Genomic DNA, 14,395 nt, shown 5'->3' on the forward strand with positions numbered 1-14,395 from the left:
AAATATCCACACATTATCACTCTTTTTATTCAGATATGCCAATGCTATTAATATATGCAAATGTCTGCATGTCACATTAATGTAAACTGAGGATGTAAATACTTAGCCTGAGAAACCTCAAGGTTTGTTAAATACATTGCTTGCCCAACTTCTAATGAGGGTGGACATATACTCAGTCACATTAAATGAGTACAGCTCTACTGAACTCCATGGAGCTATGCTGGTTTGTAACAGCGAGGATCTAGCCCAAGAGACTGAGAATAAAGGAGAAGACATCAGGCAGTGATACTGAGCAAGGGACTGTGAAAGTGTGAGTCATCGGGAAGCAGTAGAGAGATAAAAGAGGGGAAAAAAAAGGAAACCCAACTGATAGCTGATTAACTAAATTGTAGAAGGTATGTTAATATGGTTAACTGCTGGTAGTGGTAACTGAACAGGAATGTCTACACAAGGATTTTATGAATTCCACAGAATCAGGTTCCTGTTGCAGACTTCAGAAGTTTCCATAGAAACAAACAAACAAACCAGTCTTTTCTTTGCTCTGTCTTGGGAGAAGTGAGCCAATCAGCATGATTTATTTGTCACTGACACTGACCTGTACCAGCTGCTTCCTCCCGCAAAATAACAAATCCCTTATTATTCTACACAGATATAGAATAATATGCATTGAGGGGAAATTTCCTCTCCCCCCCGCCCCAGTTTCATTTCCTAAAGAAACTTTGTAATTTTTCTATGTTGCACCTAATGCAGGTAAGGAAGATCTCATTGTTCATATCAGTCGTTAACTGAAAAGAACAAATGCTTATTTTTGAGTAGCTGTAACTTTCTGAGATACCCAGGTCAGTAGGGTGCTACCGCAGGCCTGCATATATCCCACTTGTGGAACTTTTAGGAAATCAGTAGTCACTATCTTGTGCAAGAACGTAGGGGCATAAGTTATACAACTCAGCTCCTGTAACATCACCAGGCCATCAAAGCAGACAAACCCAAACATGGGAATGCACAGTCTATGTAAAATACAGCATTTCCTAAAACTCTGCCGTTCTCTCTTTGAACTTCACTGCAAACCTCACTTGGAAGTCAAGAAAAGGCAGCATCCTGTCACAATGGCCAGGGTGTGAAACCGCATCTATACTGAAAGAGTGGTTAAACATTGGAAGAGGCTGCCCAGGGAAGTGGTTGAGCCCCCATCCCTGGAAGTATTTAGAAGACATGTAGATGTGGCGCTTAGGGCCATGGTTTAGTGGGCATGGTGGTGTTGGGTTGACGGTTGGACTCGATGATCTTAGAGGTCTTTTCCAACCTTAATGATTCTATGATTCTATGATTCTATCTAACAGACTTTGGAAAAATACCCACCCCAGCCTGTCACCTAATCTAGCAGCCAAGTTGAGTGCATAGAGGTTGACATATGTGAGTGGGTTGCTCTGCATAACTGCCTCACAGATTTTGGGTACTGGCACATTCTGGAAGCAAGCCGAGGATATTATTTAGGCTCTGGAAAATGTTGAGGACGTGGTACACTGGCCAACTGGTAAGATAGGTGGGATGCAATGTATGATGTAGTTTTACATCTTTTAAAAAAAAAAAAAAAGTCTGATTGTGGGCATGGTCTGGTATGAATTCAGTGACAGCAGTCTAAGACATCTGCCTCTGTTCATGTACTCTGTGCTGCTTCTCCCTTCTGTGTGATGAACTCAGTCTGTTAGTGTAAGGGTGAATCAGAACCCAGCTTCTGGAATAATCACTGTGGTTTGGCAGAAATAAAGATGCTAGAGTGTCCTTAGAGGAATGATTTTAGGGTGCAGATGATCCTTTCAGGGGGTGCATGGCATGGATACCTGTCACTGGTGCTGCCACAATGGTGATGGCAGGGAACCACCAGCAGGACAGGGAAGTCTGCCCTTACCTCTGCTTAAGCTGTGCTCAGGCTCAGAGAAAGACAGGGACCTGATACTTGGGCAATCAGCTGCAGGTGATACCTAATCTGATGTTATGATATTTGCATATCCAAATGAATGAGGCAATGCTTAATTTACAGGACTTAAAACCACCTTTTAAGTACATGGTTGGAGGGAAGAGGAATGGATATCCAAACACCCTGGAGGATTTAAAAAAGGGTGATAGATGGAAAAGCTGTGCTGCTCCTTCAGCAACATTTTCTCATGCAAGCAACCTGAAATGTATGATTTGCAGAAAAGAATTCCTGTTGAAGTCCACCATGAAACCTTTAATGAGAAATTGGATTCATGTAGGCCAAATATCACTTTCTTAAATATTATTTTTTATGTCTTCTATAAACATTTGTAGTAGTGTTATTTCAGACATGAGGAATAAATTTACATCTGCATATTACTTCAACCTTGCTTGATTGAAACTGATTCAGGGCAAAAGGAAAAAGCAAAATCTTCTTCATGCCAGGTTGCGCTGAGTCCTTATACTTTAACAGAGAGAGCTGTAACAAGTAGCAAACCCCTTCAATTACAAAAAGCACAGGATCATCTTTAGATCCACTGGCTACAAGTCATTTAACATAACTTTTAAATACTTCAGTGAATCAAAAGATAAAATTACCACTTAAGTGGTAATATAATTAAAAAAATAAATCTATGGATTTATATTTTCTTCCTGAGGGACTTCTGTCTCTAATAACCAGCAATGATTCCAACAAAAAAATACAATGATTAAAGTACTTTTATCTGTGGCAAACACAATATAGAATAGAAATATCCTGCCTTTATAAAGCATTTTTACTTCATAATTTTGAAATTTTTACATAAATATGTATGCAATGCCCAATATGTACAATATGTGCAAATACAGGTATAAAATATGCATATTCTACATATCAGATACTATTAATATAATGGACATAGTTCCTCAAATACTGAAAAGTGGCCATGCAGTTTCTATTACAATTCAGAAACCGGAGAATAATACAAAAATCTACTTAATCAACAGCACCAACCAAAAGGTGCCAACCAGTTGAAGTGCCAGAAGAAATTCAGGTAAGCAACATGAGTAGCTGACTGTGATGGTCACTATATATATTCTTACATATATATACATATATGTGTGTATATATATGTATACACACTCTCACTATATATATATTCTTAAAATACTTTGACATATTTAAAAGCTGCATTTGGAAATCCACTGGACTAATGAGAAGCCAATGCCTCTTAACTGTAGCATAACACTGGTTTACTAGTCACCTGTACAGTACTTCACTTGAGCTATATTTCCTAAAAATGATCCAATAAAGGTCTTCCTTTAAAATGTTAACAAAAGATTAATTTGATTAGCCTGCAAGTTCTGATAAAACTATAAATAAAGTATGAGAAACAAGTATTTTTGTGTAAAACAATTCTAGAAGAATTTAATGGAATTTACTATCTTTTTACCAACGTTTTAATGATTTCTGAAAACCACATATGGAAAATTGTGGATGCTTATCGTTGATGGGAATTATATTCTATAATGTCCTCTCAAGGTAATGGAAAGTATGCCACTTTTAAAATTTTCTTTAATGAAAGCATAGGACATTTTACATGGCACATCAAAACACAAAGCTGGCCTGTGATAAGAGAAAAATCTGCTGTGCATACTGGCCAAGTATGTCACTGGTTTATATGCTGGTTTTCATCACCTGAGTCAGAAAAAGGATACATGAGCATGGTCAGTGATGCATTTATTCTAGGATTTCCTAATCTTCCATACATCGGCCAAACCCCAGTCAAGACTGTTTACCTCTGAAATTATCTTTGCTAATCTTAGCGACTACCAGTATTGTACCAGCATACCAGTATGCTTACATTCAGTATATAAAAAATACTCAGGTAATTAAGGAAATGTTGGGGAAATATTTTGGTCTACTAATTTTAAACCACTATAGACAATAAAGTATCTAATTAGCAGAAACTTATGACAGATTATGACAGACTTTTAATTTGTTTTCCAGAAATCTACTCAAAAGAAGAAATTACTTCTGGTTGTACCTCAGGTTCCCATTCTGCAAAATGGGGATTCTGCTACTGACTCTTTCTAAAGCAGAACTCTACGGATGGAAAGCATGCTATCGGACACAGAGCTAACAATATTAGTAATGACAGTTTATTGCTGCTATTATGATAATTACTATTTCAATTATGTCTATTAGACATGTGCTATTATTCATTATTGATAGTTTTCATATTCTGTGTGGAATCAAGGTGGAATCAAGACCTAACTACTGTGTTTTAAGAATACCCACAAATTGTTCAGGTGACATCTGGCTGCAATTAATAAGATGCAAGAGTGTGTGTCCGCACCTTAGATACGCTGCACAAAGCGCAGAGAGCAGTTGGCATCCATACCCTTTGAACCTGTAGGCTATGTATCCTCAGCTCCAGATCTGGCTGACTTGCTGTCAGGCAAGTCGACCTGAAGCAAATGACCCAAAACAGAGTAACCAAATTTGGGTCTGCGACAGAGCAGTGAAGCTACCAGGGACACAGGCAGTTCCCGTGAATGGGCTCACGGCTGCCAGGTCTCAGTGATGCAAGAGTTTCTTTCCAAAAACCCAAAATGTGGAAGATTTTCTCTAAGCATGCATGCACATATCTACATTGGTGAGGAAAAAAGGTATCAGTGTGATTTTTAGACAAATAAGGGCACAAGGTTGGTTTCAGCATCAAGGAAAGAGGAAGCTCTCCCAAAGTGTTATGCCTCTGCTGAGATGTCCCAGCCAGGTTCTCTGGTGTACCGTACTGAGAGAGTTTGTACTTCAGCTTCATACTTTCCATTGTGAGGGTTTTTGAGAGGTTGTTTTTTCTTTACACAGCTTACCCAAGAGTGTAATTTGTAGTTCTGTGGTAAAACAACTAATTGAAGTTCATCCTTCAAAATACAGTGACGAAAATCCACCTTCATGTAGAACTTCATTCTTTCTAGTTTTAATAATATTGCTTATGACTCTTTCCTTTCTTGTTTTACTTACTACTTCTACTGAAAGTGTTAATTTCCTATAAATCTAATTGTTTACCCGTGGCTTCTTCTAGTGTGGCAACATCCAGTCTGGGGCTGTAATTTCCATAACCAGCAGCAGTAAAAGCACGAATCTGGAAAACATACACTGTTCCTGGCTTTAGGTTATTAATAGAAGCTGAAGTGGACTTGGTTTTCACTGTTGAATAGGTCCTCTCCCTTTGGTCCTGGAAACAGTAAGACAAAAGATTAAAAGACATTTACAGGTCAGATTTTATCATGGTTGCACATCAGCAACTGACAGCCAGCCTGGGTAGTTTATTTCAATTTGTTGAATGCTTTTTTTCCCAACATAAAAAACAAAGCGTACTCTGTGGAGTATTACAAAACACTGTCAATGCAATGAGGAGCTTTAAGTGTAACATAAAATTCAAATGAGATGCTCATGTTGTTACTCATAAAACATCCAGACATAAAATGATTGCTTCTTTGGCTCTGACTAAATTTTGTGTACTTTTGATGAGAAAATAGCTTGACCACATCTTTCCAGGGGATCTGCGGGGTCTAAACAGTTCAAGGACAGGAAAATCTGTTCTTTCATGGTCAGAACACCTTCCCTTGTTACCTTCCAATAGCTTTAAAAAATACAGTACTGCCAATGTATAACTGGCTGGATTTTGCACCAAATTCTGAGGTCCTTAACTCAGTTTTCACTTAGTTTTTTTTCTCTGTCTTTTAGTCTTTTCTCAGGTTTTGACTTCATGGCATCAAGAAGAACCCAGGGAAAGAAGCTCAGTATGACACCCCCCAGATTTGAAGCTGTAAGATTACAAACCCTATGAGTAATAACTCACTTTCAAATACTACAAAAGCTGTATCACAGATCATTACAGTATTCAAAAAGCTCTATTTATTCATCACATTTACTGATCCAGATTATCTTTCAGCATAGATATGTGCAGCCCTGTTGATTTTCGGTGGCAGATGCAACCCTGATTTGAAGGGCAGAAGAGATGAATTAACCAACCATCTGAATGCACCACATGACCAAAGAAGCATGAGCCGCACGAGGCAGTGCTAATGAGATGGATACAGAGGGAAGGAATAAATCTGTAACTCATTTCAATAGCACTTCACAGCCAAAAATGATGGAGAGCCTTCCCCTTCGCAGTCAGTAAAGCAGCAAAGACTTTTGCTGAAATACAGGGTTAAATACAACATATATGATTTCTTTTCTGAGATTCAGTACTGGCTTCTCCTGGGTCTTGCCCAGTCTGTCATTTGAGCAAGCCCGCCAGCTCGGCTAGCAACAATTTTTCATATTTTCTCCAAGAAGGTTTAAATCATCTGTAAGTGAGGACCATGGTGGAATGTATGTTGGTATGTGAGAAAGAACAGGAATGCTTGAGAGATGAGAAACAAGTTAAGGAAACCGTAAACAGTCAGGTTCAGGACTGTAAGCCACAGTCCTGAAATTCAGAGTTGAATTTCCACAGTGGAATTTCAGAGTTTGGTTTTTGATGCATATGAGGCTTATTTGAATTGCCAACAGTTCTTGCATTCAAAATAAATAAATAACAAAGAAATAAAAATAACCTGCGCTAGAAATCTCACAGGACAGGCTTACTTGGGAGGTTTCAGGCAGTTTCCATTCCAGCCCTAGCCAGAAGTGAGAGGTGAAAAAAACACTTATCAGAATATTTCAGAACCACAAAAATGTTTGATTTAATTTGGCTCTAAAAGAGGCTGAAGGTTCAGATCTTTTTTTTTTCTCTTTTAAACTAATGGAACAAAACTTAAACTGCCTCTCTTGTTCTGAGCAAGAAGCTTATGAAGTACTTTTCAAGCGGAACTGTGTTATTTTGGAAGGAAGGCAAGCATTTAAGTATTTGTGTTGAAATTGTCTCACTGAATTAAAGGTATATAGTTCAGTTTATCTGTGACTGTTTGTAGGATGAGCTTCTTATTCTCTTTTATGAATTTCACTGTAATAAGTATAATACTGGTAGGGTTCTTTCCATTACAAAAGAAGTTTAACATCAGTTCTTGTCTTTGCAAACATAGGAAACTGGCAATGAAATTCTGCTGCTCATGTAAAGTAACATGAATATACAGGGAAAATAATAAAAGTCACATTCTAAAAGTTATTGTTTTATGAAAAGTCTAGTATTTGAGCATTTTTCTGTCATTTTCCACTACCTATTTAAATTATTTGTTTTACTGTAACAGATTAGAAATTACTCTGCATATTTAAAAAAACAATTTTTATGTTTGTAGTTTTGTTTTTTAAGTTTTTTTTGTGTGGAGAACAGTTTTGCCTTTGGTAAATATGTAAACTTTTTTTTTAATGCATGGACTTTGTGTGTGTGCACACACACGCATGCTAGAGGAACAAAAATTATCTGCTAAAATCAATAAAATTCCCTTAAAAGAATTGTTTAGCTATTTGTACATATCTGGTAAGTTTTGTTATAAAAGTCATTAAAGTGAACAACTTAAACTGGGAGTTAGCATCAACAAATAAACATTTTATTCCCTTCCCAAATCATATAAAGATCTTTTGATAAGTATATTTGTGTAATTCAGCACTTAAAATTAGATGTGACACTTGATATTAGATCCAATCTGGTCTGAATTTACCTAATTCTATGTTACCTAGTAAGCTGACATGGTCTTTTTGATATAGAGATGCTATTACCTTGTTTGCAGAGATGAAATGTCTTCACAAGGGATCACAAAGGAGATCCTTTGTTCATTTCTTTGCATTTTAATTATTTCTTTTTTTCTCCCAGAATGTTTTATAAAATTTAGGAATATGTTACGTGCTACAGTAAATTTCCCAGGTAATCTGGAGGAGCCACACTTAGTCTGGGTCCCATGACAAACATGTAGCTGCACAACCTGCCTTCACTCTGCTTTCATCCAGCTTACGGTTGCATGTGGCCCTACTTATATGCTTGTCAGAATTTTTTTATTCTAGAGTACTTCAAAGTTATCATGAATGAAGCCCCAGACACACTGAAATGAATGGCAAAACTCCAACTGACATCAATAAGATTGCAATTTCACTCTACCAGAAACAGAGATCACTTCATCTATTACTGAAAAGCTGCCCTCAATTCATTATTGTGTTGAGAAAACAAGTGAAAAATAAATCTCACAATGCTGGGACTTTTTAACAGGACAAATAAGGAATATTTATCAGCTGAAACTATAGGAAGTGCTTTGGAAGTTTTCAGACATCAAGTCGAAGAGGCCCAGCTCATAAGGAAATACCAAATGCAGTCAAGAGTTGTATTTGATATATCATCTCAAGACTGGAGTTACAATGACACAGAAGGAAATGAAACAAGCTTTATACACAATGTAGAAGAGACAAGGAAAATGACAAATATGATGGTAAAATACCCAAGTCCAACTTAACAATTTAAAAAAAAAAGTGGAAAAAAGGGCAGATTTCAAGCAGATATTTCATTTTTAGGATACCAAAATACAATATATGGGACGTATGATAGCAATAATAATTGCAGGAATTTGCTAGGTATTAAAAATGAGCAAAATCACTGTGACTTTGAAGAGACAGGATAGTTGATAGCTGATGGCTTTAACATTGTTCCACAACACAGCAAGACAATACGAAGCAAACAGCACATTGTTGTACATTACAGATAATCTTAGCACTTACTTTCTCATAATACTTGATTTCATATTCAGTAATGACTCCATTGGGATGTTCTGGTTCCTGCCAGGAAAGCTCCACGCTCCTCTGCAGCACTCTCTCTTTCATTACTCCACTAACTTGCGAGGGAGCTGTTTGGACAAGATGTGTCAATAAATAAAAAGCAAATTTGTTGGATGCCTAAAATCAAATGTCATTACTGATCCGCCCCATGCTGAGCCACTTTCATTAAGGTAAAAGAAAGCACCTTTTCATAGTTCACAATTCAAAGCTAATGAATATTCAAGCAGGACCCTATTACTGTTCATAAACTTAGAATGGAAATTGAATTAAAGTGCAAACAGCAAAAAGTGGCATTGTTCAAGTTAGTGCAAAACTGAGATTGATGGGATAGGAATAACAATTAAGCAAATTAATTCTGATTAAGATAGCAAGGTAGATTTTTCGATTGATGTGTACTAAATTAAAAGTCTAAATATTTATTGCATATGTTTCTGAAATGCACGTAAAAAAAAGTTTTAGAAACAAAATCACATTTTAGATTGATTTAATATAACTGATTCCAATTTTGCTTTAAAAATAATCTGTCGCACTATCTGATTACGGCATGACTTGGTGATGTAAACAACTTTGTTAAGAGACTAAACCCCCTCTTTTTCATTAGTTCAAATCTTTCCAGGACATTCTCTCTTTAGAGCTGAAGTTTCCATATTTGGTCTTGGCATTTTTTGAAAGTGTGAGGCAATTTAAGAAGTAGAACTTATGAAACAAAGGGGACACTGTCTTCCTCCACCTCACTCTACAGACATAAATACATGCATGCTTGCACGCGTGCACACATACACACAGAGTTTCCTAATAAACATCACCCACAAACAAGCACCTTTTAAAATTTAAAAAAAAAAATGTACAAGTATTATAGAGCCATTGACTCTCATTTAAAAATTTTTAAGAAATAATTTAATAAAATGTGAGAGACTGAAAAAGTAACTTGCTTTATCAGCTTATCTCATGTTTATCAAAAAAGAGAGAGACAGATTTTCTGCTGATGTGCGGTTCCAAAGGAGGCCCAACATCACACTTTTCCTCAAACATACATACTGCCCATATGAATGTAGCACAGAAGTCCTGTAAAACCATAGCTTTTTAAAAAACAACTATGGCATTGGAACCATGCAGAACTTGATCTTCATAGAATCATAGAATAGCTTGGGTTGGAAGGGACCTCTAAAGGTCATCTAGTCCAACCCCCCTGCCTTGGGCAGGGACATCTTCAACTAGATCAGGTTGCTCAGAGCCCTCTCCAACCTGACCTCGAATGTTTCCAGGGATGGGGCATCTACCACCTCTCTGGGCAACCTGTGCCAGTGTTTCACCACCCTCAGCGTAAAAGGGTTCTCTTTCAATTCAGTGGAAATAATTCAAGGGTGTAACACTGCTCATGCAAAAGATAGATAAAGAGATGGCTTGATCCTCAGCCCCCTGCAGTTAAAAGCAAAATGACATTTATGTGTACAGGAACCTGGTCATATTCAGAGAGCAGAGTCAGACACAGGAAAGTAAAGGAAAATTAGAGATAAATTTATTTATATCTTTTTAAGTATAGAATCTAGTGCTGATTCTATACTTGAATGTTTCAACAAAAATTCTGAAAAATTTAAATCTTTTTCTAGGTAAAGAAAAGAACAACCCTATTTCAGAACTGTATATAAAGCTTTCACTATGTAAAATGATATACAGTCTTCAGATAAAACAGGATTCTTATGCCATGCAACAAGCAGGTGAACTTCACTTTCTCTTTTACCATTCACCTTGAGTCTAATTATAATAATTCCCATTCTAATATTCTTTAGCACACACATTTTGTTTAATTTAAAGAACACAGAAGTAAAACATATAGAATGCACACTCCTGTAGCAATAAGGATAAAAATATAATGATAAAGTAAAAAGATCTACAGCACAATCAAGACAATAATCCTCTAAAAAACCTTAAACTTTCATTGTTAACTTCTTATTTAAATTGTGAAGTTTCTAGCCTTTTTTATTATAACATGTATATTCATGTAGGTTTTTAAATTAAATTCATTTACATTTCATTAGAGGCTCCAAGAGTCCATGAAAATTAGGGACTGAAACCATGCAAGATAATTTTCATTATGAACTATTATGTTGTATGTAATCAATATAATCAAAGTTGAAGACCCCTTAATGTAGGCTGCCTAACTGATAAAATCACAAAATTGTATCATGCAAACACCATGGGTTGATACACCATTCCAAAGCCAGGATCTCTCTCTTTCGCTCTTCTTGCATTCTCTTTCTAAAAGCTTAGAGTATTTTCAGTCTCTAATTAGTGAAATATATTCTTTTTCGTAGCTAAGAGTCTGGAATGCAGCAAACTAATTTACTCTGTTTAGTTTTCTTTGCTGTGATTAACTAGTTGTCTTCTTTGTCTAAATGAGTACCACAGCATCCTGGCTGAATTTCAGAGAGGTCATTATGTTTCATGTATAATGTTCTATCTCATCCAGATAAATGTTTTCAAATTGCTAATTTTACATGTTTAGATGTCCAAAATTGTTAATGTTCACACTTATCATGAAACAATTTTATATTACCTAGGTCACTGGAGTTTGTTCTCAACATTTGCTGCCTTTTGTTTTAGCTTATCAAATTTATTCATTCCGTCGGTCATAGCATTCATTTTTTTTAAGCAGTGATGCAAAATGAACTTGCTTCCTCTGGTATTAGTTAACTCTGCGTATGTGGGGAAGGAACAGCGATGCAGAGAAGGAGGAACAAAGAAGGGGGAACATTTTAATCGGGGAAGTGAAATATACGATGTGAGATTCCTACTTAACATCTGTACAAAGTACACCACAAACAGGCATATTCTGTTCTTAAGGAATTTCCACTCAAAACAAAATCTCAGTGATTTATCAACATTGCAAGACAACATTCAAAACTCTTAAATAAATGCACCCCTAAATATATTTCCTGTCAATTAATATTATTTTCATTCAAGAATGGTCAGACTAAAAGCTGGCTTTGGTTTTGGGTTTTTTGGTTGTGTTTTGGCTTTTTTCCCCCCCTAACTAAAAACGTTGTGCTACTTTTCATTGGTAGACGAACCACATGAGGAAGAAGAGAAAGTCCAACCCTGTAGACTGTATACGTTGGTAGCTCTGAAGACAATTATGTTGTATATAATTCCCATACCACAAGATATTCCTAAAATGCAGTAAGTTACCTAAGCTTATTTTGTGTCCCCATGTTTGTCGGGGGAAGAAGGGAATCATCAAATCAGTTGAAGCCAGAGTATCCTCCTCTGGCAAGATACACCAGTCTGTTGTTACTGCAAGGAAATCTCTGTAAACTAGATCAACCACGTAAGCCAATCTATTGACGTTAGAGGTTAGGTGTATATGCTATCTTTGTCCTGACTTTTAGGTTGCATTTCTTGATCTGTGCTTAATGAGAGTGTACAGGTCAGAAGCATTTTGTTCTTTATTCTAGTATAATAATTTCCTCCGTGTTGCCTCTGTGCCTTTCTTACAGACTGTTTTATTTGTTCTGGCTTCCTGACACCTTGTTTTAAACCTTTAGCCCACTTCTCATTGCCTACCCTTGTTAATTAACTAACAACCTATTTATGGTTTTGAAACAACTATGTTTGAGCAAGCTTGAAAATTAGTTAAAGCATACAATTCATCCCTAAATACAAGATAAAATACAGTATTAAATCACAAAAAAGATAACTCTATAAAAACAGAATTAAAAAGATCATTTTTGTTCCCATTGGTAGCAATAATAATAATAATAATAATAATAATAATAATAATGATGTTTCAGGTATTTTTTTCTTTTAGTAATCTAGCTGCTGCCACTGCATCTATAACAAAGTTGTTCATGATGAAGACACTTCTTACAGCATTTCTAGACAACGAAGTACCCAGTCCTGAATGACTTGAGCATGCATAATCCCTACTGTATCACTTCAGGTTGCAGAGAAGCATCACTTGTCAGAATCATTATTTCCATAATATATTACACTGGGGGATACAGGCTGTTCAAAACACCATTTGCTATCAACTTTCTTTCTGATATACCTCATCTCTTTTTTTTCTCCTTCCTGCTGACACAACATCCAATGCATCAAACACACACAGCCTCTCAGGGCTAACAGGCAGATGTACCTACACATGCTGCATAAGAAAGTACTTCGAGAATGACAGGCCCTCAGCACACTCATTCACCTTTTTTAAGTGCTTCAAATATACCATTCAGCAAAAGGAAAAAATTGATTTTTCACCAGGTTTCAACATCACAGCCACAGAGAAATATAACTCTGCTGGGCTTTACTGATAAAGCCTTCAAGTTATATAGATTTCAAGCTGGTCATCATTTTCAGATCAAGTTATAGAAAAAGTTAAAACTCAGGTGTCAAAAAGAGCAGAATATTCCAAGGAAATATTCTGCTCCAGAGAGAATATTGCACCTGGTAGACTGATGTGTTACATCTATACTGCTAAGCCAAGCATATGGTATATTATTAATATGTGCAAATATTTATGTACAGAAAACTGTACTGATTGTTTTGGAAGACATTGCTTTTAGTCCAGAGTCCTGTGAAAATGTTATAACATAATATTGCTCATACCTTTAATCTCTATGCTTAGCTATTCTCTGGTTCTCAAGCCTAACATTTCCCTTGATCCACAGTGTACTTTCCAAAAGACAAAGACAGATGCAAAATTAAATCTTTTGCACTTTGTATCAGGAAAAAAAAAAAAAAAAAAAAAAAGAAAGGAGAAAAAAGTACAAAATACTAAAACAAAACAATAAAAACTGAAAAATGAAAACATGTGAAGCTGGACTTTCACATATAAGAGGAATTAGGCATAATGCACCAATTGCTAGCACAAAATCAACTGGAACACCTTTTTATTGAAAAAAGATAACTCAGCAAAAGAAACATACTTAGCTATTTCTCTGAGATTTCTTAAAATTCTGCATCTTGAATGTGTCTCAACTCCATCAACAGCATCAGTCATGGAGACCTTTAATTTGATACTTTTAAAAAAGTCTCTATAGAAGCTGCATTCTGGGTGTTTAGTAGTTCATGTGTATAAAACAAACTATTAAAAATCCTCAGAAATAAGGGTTTCAATCCTACAGTCCCACTTCATGCAGAAAGTTTCACAAACAAACATGAGTAAATGCTCCCAGCATTTACTCCATATCAATAAATGCTACCAGATCTATGTTTGCAATTACAGTTTCATCATTTGTTATACAAAGACTAATGAATGAATGGGCTATCAGCCTTCCTTAACTATTTTTTATATTTCTTTATTTTATAATAGCAATAATGTGCTTAAGACAATCTGAGCTTCGCCTTGTACTTGCTGAAATCAACAGTAACACTCTCACTTTCATAGCATGGGACTGTTACAGCACTTCCCGAAGGACAAAAACTCTTGGATTTTAGCCTCTTCCCTTTTCATATCGCAAAGATATGCAGCAATCACTCAAAACCACCGGCTTTTCATACAGCAGCAGAGATCAATTTTTACATCCCTGTAAACCTGTATCTTAGGGCCCAACATAAGTTTTACATTACATGAAGCATTAACACCATTTTTCTGCAACGATGTTCTACAGCAGTTGGGGGGTGTTTTGAGTATTCAGCCTGAAGGGGACATTGCTAATAGATGCAAACCATGGAAAAACAGAGATATCGGCA

The 14,395-nt window shown here is 36.2% G+C and overlaps 1 protein-coding gene across 6 annotated transcripts in view; it reads right to left on the reverse strand.

The window, feature by feature from the left end:
* Nucleotides 1-14,395, reverse strand: part of EPHA7 (EPH receptor A7) — a 179,325-nt gene that overhangs the window by 36,248 nt on the left and 128,682 nt on the right. For all 6 annotated transcript variants that reach the window (XM_076333255.1, XM_076333251.1, XM_076333254.1 and 3 more), the window contains exons 6-7: nucleotides 8,654-8,778; nucleotides 5,027-5,195 (exon numbers count right to left, since the gene is read on the reverse strand). In XM_076333255.1, the coding sequence (XP_076189370.1) occupies nucleotides 5,027-5,195; nucleotides 8,654-8,778 (294 nt within the window). The remainder of the gene's footprint in view (nucleotides 1-5,026; nucleotides 5,196-8,653; nucleotides 8,779-14,395) is intronic.

This window comes from Aptenodytes patagonicus, chromosome 3 (genome assembly GCF_965638725.1).
Source record: "Aptenodytes patagonicus chromosome 3, bAptPat1.pri.cur, whole genome shotgun sequence".
Lineage (NCBI taxonomy): Eukaryota > Metazoa > Chordata > Aves > Sphenisciformes > Spheniscidae > Aptenodytes > Aptenodytes patagonicus.